Below are 15,327 nucleotides of genomic sequence, written 5' to 3'. Positions count from 1 at the left end.
AGTCGATATCACAATAGACAACCTACTGGAATTATCAGATTTAATACGAAGAGTCTCACCATTTTAACATTTCAATACAATAAGCTTTTATCTACAATTTACATCCGCATCATGCAGAGTCAGCCAACCCATACCCAAAATCACATCAAATTCATCAAACGATAAAAGCATCAAGTCGGTCGAAAAACTGTAACCCCGAGTCATCAAAGGACAATTCTTGCAAACTTTATCAATTAGGACATACTAATCTAAGGGATTCGATACCTTAACCACGAATTTAGTGGACTCTATAGGTAAACTCTTACTAGACATTAAATTCGTACATACATAAGAATGGGTTGATCTGAGATCAATCAAAGCAGTTATATCAGTGTTATAAAAAGAAAAAGTACCGATGATAATATCTGGCACCAATGCATCTTCGCGAGCGCTAATAGTGTAAGCTCTAACTAGCGTCCGTGCCTCAGATCACACAGTAGAATCTCTCGTTGCACCTTAACTACCACTCATATTTCCAGTATTTCGAGGTGGTCTCTCTCTAGCAGCTGTATTGCTCAGCCTTGCAGTTTGAGCTTTCTTTTTCTCAGGCTTCTCTGGGCAATCTCTAAGGTAGTGGCCGAAGGAGCCACATCTAAAACATACTCCGCTTTTCACTCGACACTCGCCATAATGTGGCCTATTGTAGTGTTTGCACTCAAGTCTAGCATTTCTAACACTACCCACACTCGCTATAGATGTAGCTTGGGGTTTAGGACTGGAGTGTCTCGCATCTCTATCTCTATTAGGATGCCCTACAGAAATAGTAAGATGGTAGTGATGTTCTTTAGATTTCTTCAATGCTAACTGATGAGACTTTCCCGTAAATTTCTTTCTCGAATCTCTAAATTCAAATTCAGCTTTTCTCTTTTCTTTACTAAGCTCCTCGGCTTTATGTGCTCTGTCAACAAACATAACAAATTCTTTCAGTTCAATTACTCTAACTAAAAGCTTAATGTCTTTATTCAACCCGTTTTCAAAACGTTTACACATAACCACTTTGGTTGGAATGCACTCTTGGGCATACTTGCTTAATTTGACAAACTTTCTTTCATATTCAGATATGGTCATATGAACCTGTTTCAGCTCTACAAATTCTTTATGCTTTTAATCGAGGAATAGTTGACTTATATACTTCTTTCTGAATTCTGGTTGAAAGAATTCTTATGTAACTTGTTCTCTTGGTACTACAGAGATTAACATACTCCACCACTGGTATGCGGTATCTTTCAGAAGAGACACAGCACATTTAACACATTCGATTGATGAACAGGATAATTTATCGAAAACCCTTATCGTATTCTCTAGCCAAAACTCGGCTCTCTCAAGGTCATCATCAACTATAGCCCTAAACTCTTCGGCTCCATATTTTTGAATTTTATCAACAGGAAGTTTGCTCATGCATACAGGTTCTAGAACTTAAGGAGCTACAGGGATCGGTTGGGGAAAAGGCTGGGGTGAAGGTTACTGAGCAACTGAATTAGTTCGAACAAACTCAGTGAACCATTCGTTTATCATTAGGAAGAAGGCTTCCTTACCCTCTCCTCTACAACCCTCAAATACGGGTCTCGACCTACACGAAGCAGCTCCACGAACGGAGGTTGGTGCGTTACCTTCTACATCATCGGAGTCTACTCGGTTGGAATCTATTACTAAATGAAAACATGATTTAAACTATCAGTAGACATTCCACTATCACAAGTTATAAAACGACATGTATAGCTAGACTCACATACGCTACATTAGTCTGAGAATCGACTAAACTGTAGCTCTGATACCAATAAATGTAACACCCCTAACCCGTATCCAACCCCAGATCAATGTTATGGAGCATTACCGGACTTATAGATCAAAGAATCATATATTTCATACTTATTTCTCATTTGAATCAAAAACCATTCAAATTCATTCATATAGTTCCTAATACGAGCACTTGAGGCCCAAATAGACATTAAAAATAGTTCAGGACTAAACTAAGTACTCAAGAAATTTTTCAGAAAACATGTGCAATTTTCAAATGTATAAGGGACACACGCCCATGTGGTCAGGCCGTGTAGACATTCGAAATGGGGCCACACACCCGTGCCCTTGCCCGTGTCCTAGCCCGTGTCCAAACTACTGAGCATAATGACCTGGGTCACACGACCAAACTACACGACCGTGTCTTAGGCTGTGTACCATTCGAAATGGCCTCACACACCTGTGTTCCAGGCCGTGTGAAAACTGAAAGGTCTACTGACTTGTGCCACGCGGCCAAGCCACACGCCCGTGTGCTAGGCCTTGTGAAGCTATTGACTTGTTTTCTCAAGAAGTTACAAGGTACACACGGTCGTGTCACTTGGTCTTATGCCACACACGGCTGAGACACACTCCCGTGTCTCTGCCCGTGTGGACAAAAATAGGTCATTTTCAAAGTCATATGTCTCACCCAAATTGGTGCCAATCTAAGTTCAACAATTTACATACAACCATGTCTTAATTAGACATTCAAAACCAACCAATGTCAAGCTTATAACATGTAATATCCACACGTACAACATGATGTCCATAAGCACCTCAATTGACCACTTATGTTCATGCAAACTATGTATCTCAAACATACATAAATGGTCAAACACTTACATGCATCATTGTACCTAAAACTTAACATGTATGCCATTTATCAATCTCAACCATTTGGTACCCAAAATACCAATTCACAATCAAGACATTCACATGGAAACCATACATCACATACAATAAGACTATTTATAAATTTACATAACAAAATATATCAAACTTAAGCCATATCAAATGGCTAAATACATGACAAAACACTAGCATTAGCCAATAAGACCTACACATGCCATTTAATCAAAAATATAAAGTCATAAGTACCAAAATAAAGTTTGATAGTGTGATGAGATCTCTGACAACTTCCAATCTGAACGAGCTTCTGAAACATTATAAAACACTGAAAAAGAAACAGAGTAAGCAATTAAGCTTAGTAAGTTCGTATAACACATAATTAAACTTACAGTTTAACCATAAATTTAGGTAAGTAACTCAAAGCATAACACAATTTAATTTGGCCAAAGCCTATCACATAATCATTAACCAAGTTAGCCATGTATTCATCTAAAAATTGAGAATCATGTATGAATTTAACAATTATTAAATTCCATGTACATGTAACATCTATAACGTGTATCCATATATCATATATAAACTATTTCCATGTAAATACTTGTACTAGTTCGTATTGAACTTGTATAATCTCGTAATAATACTATGCCTGTTGAACTACTTAGAATATCGTTAGATATGCGAGTAGTACACAAGAGGTGTAACACCTTCTACCCGTATCCGTTGCCAGAATAGGGTAGGAGGCATTACCAGAGTTTACTGAGCATTTTCAGATAATTCTGAATAATTTATTATTCATATTCTGAAAATAATCATAATGTCCCTCTATTGGGCCCTTAAAGCCCAAAACATACATTTAAACATTCATGTCACATAAATTTATAATTTAAACATTCAATAACTCAATTCAAGTTGCACGAACTTACTTCATTGCTTATTCGTATTTATAGTTTTACTAATCCGAAAACTTTTTCTTTTTCACGTTCAAGTCTCATATTTGAGCCACCCGGATCTTTATAAATAAATTTGATCATCATTTTTATTTATTTCATATTCTAATACATTCAATTAATCTCTAGGCAAAATTACCATTTTACCCCTAAACTTTTGATTAATGACGATTTCATCCTTAGACAAAGAAAAATAAAGTTCTTGTAATTAAATCCTTGTTTCGAACCTAATTATTCTTATATATATATTGATAAAACCCATAAATTCTATAAAATAACAAAATTTTCCACAATTTCAACAATTTTAATTTATTCCTTAAAACATATTTTCACCGATCTTGATCTAAATTAATAATTTTATTCAATTTTATAATTTAAATAATAAAACAATTCATTTCCTTCCTTTTGTCATTTTTGAAATTTTTAAAAATTGCCCCTATAATTTTTTTTTATTCAATTTAGTCTCTGAGTCTAAAACATACAAATTATCCATTTTAAATGTTAACCTATCAAGGGTGGCAACCAACAACAGTATGTATTCTGTTCGTTTGGTTACAACTCCTAAGTCTTTGAATCTCAAACTTACTTCATACTTATCCGGAATTATTACCTTGTTGCTCTAACTTCAACAAGAGCTTCATATTTCATCCGGAATAAATACTTTATTGCTCGAGCTTTAACAAGAGCTTCATATTTTATCCGGATAACTTAGTTATGTTTTTCTTCCTGTGTGAAAAACCCAACAAAACCCTTACTAACTGAAAATTCATATATTTATTTTCCTCCTCCTCCTCTCCATTCCACATCCTAAATGTATATAGCATTCTTATAAGTAACATTATCTATGATCTCACTATTTACTTGTAAATTTATTTAAAGCTGTCCATTCATGTCATAGTCACTAAATTATTTTTAATTTGAGCTACAGAGATCCAAATTAAGATCCGTAAATTTTCCCTGAAACTTGGCTCACATATCTTTCCACCATAAAATTTTTAGAATTTTTTGTTTAGCCAATTAGTACAGTTTATTCATTAAAGTTTCCCCTATTTCACTATCCAATAGTTCTAACCTCTCTTCACTTAAAATTAATTATCTCAAATACAGAACTCAGATACTGTTTTCGTTGATTTATCTTGAAAATAGACTCATTAAGGATTCTAAAAATATAATTTTGAGCCTCTAATTATTTTTCTCCAAATTTTTGTGATTTTCCAAAGCCAGAACAGGAGAACCTGAATTCATTCTGACCTTGTCTCACAAAATTTATTATATCTCATAACTTACAGTTCAATTGCTTACACTGTTTCTTCTATAAGAAACTAGACTCAATAAGCTTTAATTCAATTTTTTTTCATCCTCTGATTCATTTTCTACAATTTATGGTGATTTTTCAAAGTTAACCTACTGCTGCTATCCAAAACTGTTTTAGTTCAAGATGTTTATTACCATTTTTCCTCTAAATTTCACTGGTCATACAATTCAGTCCTTGCTCAATTAGCGCATCACTTAAGCTAATTTTTCTCAATTAACATTTTATTCCATCATTCTAAACTATTACACAACCTTTAAAAATCAGAATTTCAACACTAAACCTTAATTCATAACTTTTTCACAAGTAAGTTCTAAAATCAATTTCTATTGAAATTACTTGATAAAATCATCAAACAACAAAGTAAAAGCTTCAAATCTATTTTATTTCATCATAAACAACCAACACTTATCAATGGTAGCTTTCAATTTTGTCCATAAAATCAAAAACTAATGAATTAAACACTTGGACCTAATTGTAAAAGTCACAAAAACATAAAAATCTCAAAGAAAAGGGCAAGAATTGAACTCAAATATGTCAAAGTATGAAAAAAAATCAACTTTCAGACCTCCCATGGCGTTTTTGCTGAAGAAGAATGATGATATCTCTAGATTTTTCAATTTTGTCTTGTTTTATATGCTTAATTTGCAAAATTTCCAATTTTGCCCCTTGTTCACACTTGATTTTTATTTTTCCTGCACACACATGCCGTCCAGCCCAAAGGTATGCTATGCCAACACAAGCCCTTAATCCACACGGGCATTTTAACAGGCACTGCCTTTTAGCTACAAAGTCTTAACTCCAGAATCTTATATTAATCACAACAAGATTGACATCATAATTCTGAGTTTCAATATTTCTGATGTGCAGGATCCATTAATAATGGCAAGCACTAGAGCTATTTAATCACATTTCATAATTTTGTACTTAATTCAATTTAATCCTTTTTACCCAATTGATTACCGAAACCTTAAAATTCCTTGACGAAACTTTAATACTGACTTACTAACACTCCATAAATATTTCTAAAAACATTTATGGCTCGGTTTATGAATTTTAGGTCTCGATACCTCGTTTTCAACCCAATTTACCTAATTAATTCTTTTAAAATAACAAAATTCACTAATTCAAAAATTCTTTTAAATCCGCGCTTGGCCCATAATTATTATTTATTAAAATTTCTAAACTTACTCATTGGATTTTGTAATCTCGAATCACTGTTTTCCAATACCACTAAAAAATTTGGTTGTTACACGAGGTGTACTGAACTGTAATCCGTCAATTCCTGCACATGTATGCTTATACGAGTGATAAATGGTAAGCTCCTTCGAGCTGAATAACGGTAAGCTCATATGAGCTGAGTATCGATAAGCTCATAAGAGGTGGAATCGGTAACCCTAATGACATGTTATTTGTATCCTACGAATTCCTAAGGTTCAAACGGGGCTCAGTATTCTTCGTACGTCGTCGGTTATATGCTTGATAATTATACAAAATAATTAAACCATTCATATACATATATTCAATTAAATCATACAAATGCGCAATTTAATTACACGAACTTACCTCGAACACGTACGACAGAAAACGATCGTTCAATCCAATACTTTATCTTTTCCTCGATCTAATTCTGTACGTTGCTTTTCTTGATCTGTATAATCAAATTTAACTACTTTAATCTTTATTCTATTCTATTCAATCCAAAATTCATGTTTTGGAAAAATTACTATTTTACCCCTACACTTTTCACTTCTTTACAATTTAGTCTTTAGGCTCGTAAAAATGAAATTCATGCAATTTCACCACACCTAAGCCTAGCCAAATATCCTATATGCTCATAGAAGCCCATGCATTTCACAATTTCACACATTTAACACACAATTTTCACATTTTTCAAATTAACCCCTAATTGACAATTTCATTAAAATTCACTTAACAAAAGTTGTTTAACTAACAACAAAGATTCATTTTCTTCCATTAAACTTCAAAAACCTAAAATCATTTTGCAAATTAGTCCCCGCACTAGCTAGGTTAAGCTATAACGATCCTGGAAACATAAAAATCAGTAAAAACGAGACAAAAATGCATTGAAGCTCCGAAAATGGTGTTTCTTTGCTGTAAATTTCAGTTGGTGTTTGAATGAAAAAGATGATCCTTTTGTTTTATTTTTTTTATTCATTTATTACCTAATTACCATTTTAACCTTACCTAACTTTAAAATTCTCATAATTGCCAAGCCATGCACATCCACTATCACCTTTAATGGTCTAATTACCATATAAGGACCTCCACTTTAAATTTTTATAGCTATTTAACACCTTTAGTTAATGGAACATAACTTTTTCACTTTATGCGATTTAGTCCTTTTCATCAAATTGAGCATACAAACAGTAAAACTTCTTAACGATATTTTAATACTATAATACTATCATGTTGTAGATCAAAAAATAATATTAAAATAAATTTTTTGACTTCAGATTTTTGGTCCCGAAATCACTATTCTGGTTTCATTGAAAATGGGCTGTTATAGTCTCACACATGTTGTCTATGATATCATATTTGCTTATATGTGAGAAAAAAGCTTGAGACCAATAAATTGCATTCCAATTATCCTTCAATTGTTGATAACCCTCTAAATTTTTTGCCTTAAGGACTTCCATGTACTTCAAATATTGTTGCTAGGTTGGAGATTTCGCACATATCCAAAACAATATGTTCAATTATGCAATTTTGAATGTCTTTCCCCATTTAGTATAAATCTATTGAACACACATCCTTTGCTCAACATATGAAAGAAGGTCATTAGCAACATGAAGACCTTGTAAAAACAAATAAACATAATGTGTTATAATAAATAAATGTTATATAATTATAATAGACCATAACATAAAAGAGAGAAATAAAATCATACCTTTTGCATATCACTCATCATTGTCTACCCAATCTCATCATCAATTTTGAGGTTATTCTTCAACAACCCTAACAACCAAGTCCAATGGTCGATGTTTTCTTGACCCTTTATGACAAACCAAGCGATTGGAAACATTTGGTTGTTCCTGCCTCTTCCGCCTGCAGATAACAACTACCCTTTAGTTCTTCATTTGATCCCACAACCATCTAACCTAGTTACAGGTCCGCATCCTTCCTTAAAATAATCTTTCAATGCTTTGAAACATATGCATATGCAATAAAAATAGGGTGAATCATCATAGTTCCTCTTCAATTTGAGTTTAATTATGCTAGCAGAATTTGTTTCACATAGCTCAGCACAATAATCTCTCAACCGACTAAACTCCTCCACATATCTCTCTTGAATTTTCTTCATGACTAGAAGTTTAGCTCTCCCAGCATTCTAAATATTAACTGTAACTCCCAATTTCTACCTTACTAAAGCCCTTACAAGTGTGGCCTTCATATAAGGAATTCTAGTAATTTCATCCCTGAACTTCTTTCTAGTAATCAAAGTATGAAATCTTTTATTTTATGTTGTGGGCAAGTAGGAATGCTCGGAGTAAAAAGTTTGAACTCTAAATAAGTTTTCATTCCCATGTTTAGATGAAGTATCTCCCAACTACAATTGGCACTTGTGCATTTAACTCTCACTTGAACGGGTTCATTCTTTTTAAGCCTATTACAGAATTTCTTCATTAATAAGTAATCATTTACCGTTGTATTGAAATGAACACCATCTCGAAATATTTGCCCAACATAGGAATTGGTAATTTCGAGTTCTAGACTTTAATACAACTCACATGGCGGCATCACTCAACAATCATCAACATCAAAATCATCTGATGTTGTCTTATAACCACCCGGATCATCAAACTCCATATAGTCATTGGTACGTCCGTCATATTGCATGTAGATGGACCTGCATCACCTGCAGATGGCGGATCATTCATATTTTGTGTTCTGGATGACTTTTCCTTTGTAGGCTTAGGATTCAAGTCTCCACCACCATCTCCTAACCCTTGAGTTGTCATTTTTATATACTTGTTGAATTCTTGAACATTCTTATGTGTAGCAAATAACTTTTCATCCTCTTCATCACTAGTCCAATTAATCACATCTTCAAGAAAATTTACTTCTTCATTGAACGAATCAATGATCATCTCAAAGAAACTCTTTCGTAAGGGTATGTTCAAAGAAGGGCAATCTTTGTCATCGACATGATCAATGTACACATCTATTGCATCGAGCGCCCTCGCATGCTTCGCCACCTCTAAGACATTTGTTTCATCAAAAATTAATCTCAAACCATTGTCCAATGTTTTACCAAGCTCCAAATAATATAGTCGCTTCACATCATTTATCCTATGTTTCAACTCGTGCACCATTGCTAACAAAGTCCAATAGCACAACTCATCAAAGTCATTATGCTTAACCACTTCCATTATCCAATTAACATATTCTGAAGGTGGGTTCCCCTTGAATGATCCATCATGATGAAAGCATATTTTAACTTTGTCTGGAAAATACGGATCTTCACTTAATAAAAAAAAACATAATAACAATAATTAGAATAATTCTTAACTTTGCATATTAACTAAAGAAAATTAAATTTTAAATCAATACTCATCAGCATGAGGTGGCATTATGATCAACAAACTAACCTCTTTAGTATTTCTTTACTATTTCTCAATCATGTGAATTGTTTATATTAAATTGCAAATTAAAATATTTTTAAATAATCATCTTCTAATGTTATTTCAGAATTTCTTTTTCTTTTAAAAATTAAATTAAAAAAAGGATAGATTATAACTTATTTTAGGTATCATTATTGGTTCAATGGAATAATATGAATTTCCATTTTCCATTTTTATGTTATGCTTACTTTTTCCTCGCCAATGTTTCATTTTATTAACTAAAATAAGTACTAAGATAACAATAATCGATCTTCTAAATTCTATCAAAATTTCTTTTGAAATATACATAAAATAACTAAAATTTAAAGAGGATTTTCAAGTTGAGTGAAGAAGACAACGAAATAATTGCTTATTTTAAGCCTAAACAAACTAAAATATTTTGGGTCATAGACCATTAAAAAAACTAATCAGAATCGAGCTCAACGTGATATGCTTGATTCTTTTTAAGTTTTTTTTCATATATTTGAAGCATCATATTTTCATAGCTATGTCTACATACATATCATACACAAATACTTTTTTTTTTAAAAAAAATTAATTACAACCAACAAGTCAAATATAGAAAACTTTACACAATATGACACATAAGAGAAAACAAACAAAGCTGACATTATTTCCAATTTAATAAATAAAAAATATTTTCACTTTTGCTCCATATGAGGTACTCTTCTTTTACAAATTTCACCAGCTCATGCTTTGAACACCAAAACAATTGCACTACATCCACATGTTAACATAGAACAAATAAAGAAAAATCAATTTCACTCCACCATACAAGCTAGTCCACACCTATTATTCTAGATAAAGTAAACTATGTAATGACAGACCACTATTCAATATATAACCCAAAACATATGCTTTCCATGTATAATAAATTATAATTATATATTCTAAGTGCTTACCAGTACCCATTGTTTGAAATTTGCTTAAGAATATTGTCAAAATCCACTTTTAGGTCAAGGAATATTGAGCTTCAGCTTTTTCCCTATTGAGTAATTTTCAGTTAATGTTTTTAAGTTTCAGTTGTAAGGGTTTAAGGGTTATTTAAAATTGTAAGTAATTTTTTTAAAGGGTTTCTATTAGGGTTTTTCCCCTAAACAGTTGGCTACCATACTTGATGGTGGAATAAGCCTTTTTTCATGTTGACCACAGACCAAGGAAAATGACAACTTCTACAAGAATAACCCTAACCAAGGGCGACAATGATAGAACATTGAAACGGCGCTTTTAGGTCCTCTAACAAAGAGAACGACAGTTAAAAGAACCCTAACCAAGGGCGACGACGGCGGCTTTGGTCCAACCACCTCACAAGGCTTCGAGGGCAATGGGTTATCTTTGACAAACACTCTAGGAGTTCCTACAACAAATTTTCCTTTATATAAGAAGCCTAGGCCTCCTCTTATTAGATCTCTTTTTCGAGTTTCTATCATTACATTCAATTTGCTAGTGTTGCAACTGAACTTTTCAAGAGTTTGTCTTGCATCTTTTAATTCTTCCTCAAGTTTTTCTAACCTTTTTTTTTATTGCAAATCAAGCTCCATCATTTTTTCATCTAATTGACTGGCCAATATGAAGACTTCATTCTTTAGAAAATCATTCTCATAGGGAAGTTTTGAATTAACATCACATAGAAGATTCCATTTTTCCAACATGAGATTGTAGGATTTCAACAATTCATCATATGCCTCTTTCTCATAGAATTTGGTTAAAACAACTTGACCTAGGGAGCTTTTACTTCTTCTATTTTAGTGAAGGGATGTGTCCATCCAGTTAAAACAACTCTCCACGCTCGTTCATCCGTTGACTTAATGAATGTTTTTATCTTAGCTTTCCAATACTCATAATTTGTTCCACGATCATAGATCGGCATGAGACTAAAGATCCTTTCATTACAAGCAAGCATATCAACCAAGATAATCACTATTTATGTTGAGTAAGAGGCTTTGATACCAATTATAGAAAAGAGTGAGTACTTGTTTTACAAACATAAACTGTGGCTAAAATAGTGCTTGGAATTATGGTCACAGTTTCAACCACAAAATTAAAAGTGCAAAAATGTAAAGATGAACATTGAGATTGTTTACATAGTTCGACTTCAATCTACATCTTCAGGGCCTTGCCTAGAGCGATGATACACTATCTTTATCGCAATCAACCAATTATTTAAGTCTTAACATCAATATAACTCTTACCAATTTAACGACCTCACCATTGTACAAAGACTAAATCACTCTCTCATTAAGCTTCTGCCTCAAAAGCTTGGTTTTTACAATACAAGAGACTCTCTTGATTGCTTACAAAAAATACATACATAAAATATTCCTAACTTGAAGAAATTTGTGCTCTCTTAGTCTCTTAGTTACATTTTAACTTAGACAAAACTTAAGTTTATATACCACTTAAGTTTTGCTTACATAAGAGACATAGTATAATCTTTTTTCTTTAAAGTAAAGCTAAAAATCAGCATAGGATAATAATTTCATAAGAGTCTCGCTATAATTCAATGTTTTCAACTATAGAAAGTGACTTTACTTGTTTTGCAAGTAATCAATCTTCAAATCTTCAATTTTAACTCAATTGGTCTTCATGGTTTAGGCTCTAACTCGTCCAAATATCTCCAAAATAGATAGTACAATGCTTTTTAAAAAAAAATTTGTCAACGTTGAAAATAGACAAGTAAAGCAATGAAACATTGCCTCAAGTTGTGGCCACTGTTTTAGCCATAAAATTCACCTTATCTTCACATGGGTCTATAATTTGAAAAGCTGTTTGTTTACCAAAATGTTTTGCTTGAAATCATAGTTTGGGTTGAAAAATGTTTTTCAATTCAATGGTAAACACACCCTTATAGTGCTCATAATATAAATTTTCAATGTAATTTAAAAAAAACACTTATAATTCAAATTTTGGAACATTGACAACATTTGTTCATTTTTTGAATTATAAACTTTTAATCATAGTTTTTTTTTAATTTAAAATTTATTCTAATGTTAAAACATTGAAAAATTTGTGCACAAATTTTAACAAATATATATAAATAAAATATGAGTTTCTTATCCTCTAGTTAATTCTATTAAGTTCACCATGAATTCCTTTGGATAAGGAGTTCAGCCAGACATAAATTATTTATTGCTCCCAACCACCGTTTGTGGAACTTCTCCACGTAAGTGCCCTAATATCCATGCAACTTTATGTACTTCCGTGAGGCAGAGTCCTTCCTCTGTTTACCCTCCATGTAAAAACTTCGACTATTTGTTGATCATATGTGCCCCAATAAATTCCACTTCCAAACTCTGACATCCATGTTGAATCCAGACAATGGGAACTGAGTTATTAAGTTTGAAACTCTTCAGCACCCAGCTACATTGCGGGGTCGACATTTATATTACCCCAATCTTTTATCAGATTTCCTTGTTTCTCATTGGATATTGTCCCGTCGGGGCCTATAAATAGTGATAGAGAATGCCTTGGTTTAAGCATACTTGGTTCTTCAAATACTTTGATCAGTTTCATAAAAAAGAAAGAAATCAAATATGGGTTCCATTTCCAAGAGTTTCCTTCTCCTTGCTCTTCTAGCTGCTGTTGTTCTTCTCATTTCTTCGGAAGTGGCAGCTCGAGATCTTGCTGAAACTACCACTGAAAACAACAATGGTCTGCAACTAATTAACTAGCATGGCTTCTTAATTATTTATTTAGCTTCTACATGTTAGCGTAAATGACCATGTCGAACATTTATATTCTAATATAGTGCTGGTTTTGCAGGTGAGGTGGCTACCGAAACAACCCAGCCTGAGCTAGAAGATAAACGCTCAGCTTATAATGGAAGAGGACACGGAGGTAAAGGAGGGTATGGAGGTGGCCACGGAGGGTATGGAGGTGGGCACGGAGGGTATGGTGGTGGACACGGAGGGTATGGTGGTGGACACGGAGGGTATGGTGGTGGTGGCCACGGAGGATATGGTGGCGGTGGCCACGGAGGATATGGTGGCGGTGGACATGGAGGAGGTTATAAAGGAGGCTGCGCCTATGGCTGCTGTCGTTCAAATTACGGAAGAGGCTGCCAAAGGTGCTGCTCTTATGCTGGCGAGGCTGTCGAAGTTGAAACTCACGCCTAATGTAGCCTTTTGCATTTACAGATGGCATGTATGATAATAAATAAATGGGCATACGTCCTAAATGAAAATGCTTCCTTAATATAGTGATGTAAGTGGAAGTATAAAGCAATAAAATTGTGCTTTTACTTTATCCCTAATTGGTTGCTACTGTCATGTTCGAAACGTACCACCACGGAACTAATTAAATTTAAAGCTTATCTTCTCTCTTTATGTGCTGGACATGGTTAAATTTACGTTGGGTTTTTCAAAGCCGAAATAACAAGCACCTTATCATACTTTCATTCTTTAGCCATGACAATACTTCACGGATAGTTAACATCTCTGCTTGACATGCATCCGATCCATAAGGGGGAGGGTCGGATACTGCCCTGATAAAAGCCCAAGATAACAGCAGCAAAAGAAGACACTCCCTGTACCTTGTTCATTGTTGCATTGGTGTTGCCCTTTAATGAAATCTATGGAAGAAGTCAAGAAAGATTGAAAACTGAATCACAATAGTGTTTTTCATTCATAGCCTTTAGAGTGCCAAACTTGATCAATTTATAATGACTTCAACAACTGACTGACTATTAACAGCTAACTAACAGGAATCAGCTAAGCTTCTAACTATTAACTGTTAACTTCCATAACTGCTCCCATTCCTTAATATGCTCCCATCATCCTGATTCTCACTTCTCAACATGCTTCCAGCATCCAGACAGCTTTTCGCAAACACCTTAAGACACGACCTGAATTTTGTAAACAAAGGCAGCGACAGAGGTTTTGTAAACACATCTGCAACTTGCTCCTATGCTGGAACATGCCCCACACTTAGCATACCAGCAGCAACCTTTTCCCTAACAAAGTATAAGTCTAACTCAACATGTTTAAACTTACAGTGCATGACGGGATTGGCAGAAACAGCAACAGCTCCAGAGTTATCGTACCATACTATTGCCTTTTGTGAAGGTGAAACATGCAGCTCAGACAAGAGAGACTCCAGCCATATCACCTCAGTGACTGCATGAGCGAGCCCTCTATATTCAGCCTCTGCGGTTGAGCGAGAAACTACTTGCTTTTTCGACCCCCAGGCTACAGGATTACCTCCAAGAAAAACACAAAATCCTAAGGTTGACCTTCGATCATCAACATCAGTGCCCCAATTGGCATCGGAATAGCCAACCATATCTAAGGTAGCAGTTGTAGTAAAACGAATACCATAATCCAAGGTACCTTGTAGGTATCGAAGAATATGTTTGACTGCTCTGAAATGTTGATCAAGAGGGCGATGCATGAACTGGCAGACTTTATTGACAGCAAAGGTGATATCTGGTATGGTTATGACCACATACTATAGAGCTCCCACAATGCGACGATATTCAGAGGCATTTTCAATAACACAACCAGTGTGCTAGGATAAAATGGAAGACGTGACCATGGATGTAGGATAGCTATTTGCCTGATCCATTTTAGCCTTTCGAAGAAGATCGAGCACATACTTCCTCTGGCTGAGAAACAACCCATTGGAGGTAGGAGAGACCTCAATGCCAAGAAAATAGTTTAGAGGCCCTAAATCCTTTAGAGAAAAATGAGTATCCAAATCAGTAACAAACTGATCAATGCTGGCCTGATGAGTGCCAGTCACGATTATGTCATCAACATAA

The 15,327-nt window shown here is 34.1% G+C and overlaps 2 protein-coding genes across 2 annotated transcripts; one reads left to right on the top strand and one right to left on the bottom strand.

The window, feature by feature from the left end:
• Positions 1-495: 495 nt before the first annotated feature.
• Positions 496-1,107, bottom strand: LOC108475826 (uncharacterized). Its single transcript, XM_017777804.1, has one exon. It carries the CDS (start codon positions 1,105-1,107, stop codon positions 496-498), a length of 612 nt encoding a protein of 203 aa, XP_017633293.1.
• Positions 1,108-13,015: 11,908 nt separating this feature from the next.
• Positions 13,016-13,821, top strand: LOC108470662 (cold and drought-regulated protein CORA-like). The gene is made up of 2 exons (XM_017772065.2): positions 13,016-13,220; positions 13,332-13,821. The coding sequence occupies exons 1-2, from the start codon at positions 13,103-13,105 to the stop codon at positions 13,682-13,684; spliced, it is 471 nt and encodes a 156-aa protein (XP_017627554.1). The 5' UTR covers positions 13,016-13,102; the 3' UTR covers positions 13,685-13,821.
• Positions 13,822-15,327: the final 1,506 nt, after the last annotated feature.

This window comes from Gossypium arboreum, chromosome 7 (genome assembly GCF_025698485.1).
Source record: "Gossypium arboreum isolate Shixiya-1 chromosome 7, ASM2569848v2, whole genome shotgun sequence".
Taxonomy (NCBI): domain Eukaryota; kingdom Viridiplantae; phylum Streptophyta; class Magnoliopsida; order Malvales; family Malvaceae; genus Gossypium; species Gossypium arboreum.
Note: the sequence above shows the minus strand (reverse complement) of the source record. Positions and strands in the feature narration are given on the sequence as shown.

Coding starts and splice junctions, on each gene's coding strand:
- LOC108475826 (XM_017777804.1), bottom strand. CDS start 1,107: ATGACCATATCTGAATATGAAAGAAAGTTTGTCAAATTAAGCAAGTAT.
- LOC108470662 (XM_017772065.2), top strand. CDS start 13,103: ATGGGTTCCATTTCCAAGAGTTTCCTTCTCCTTGCTCTTCTAGCTGCT. Junction 13,221..13,331: donor TACCACTGAAAACAACAATG/GTCTGCAACTAA, acceptor CTGGTTTTGCAG/GTGAGGTGGCTACCGAAACA.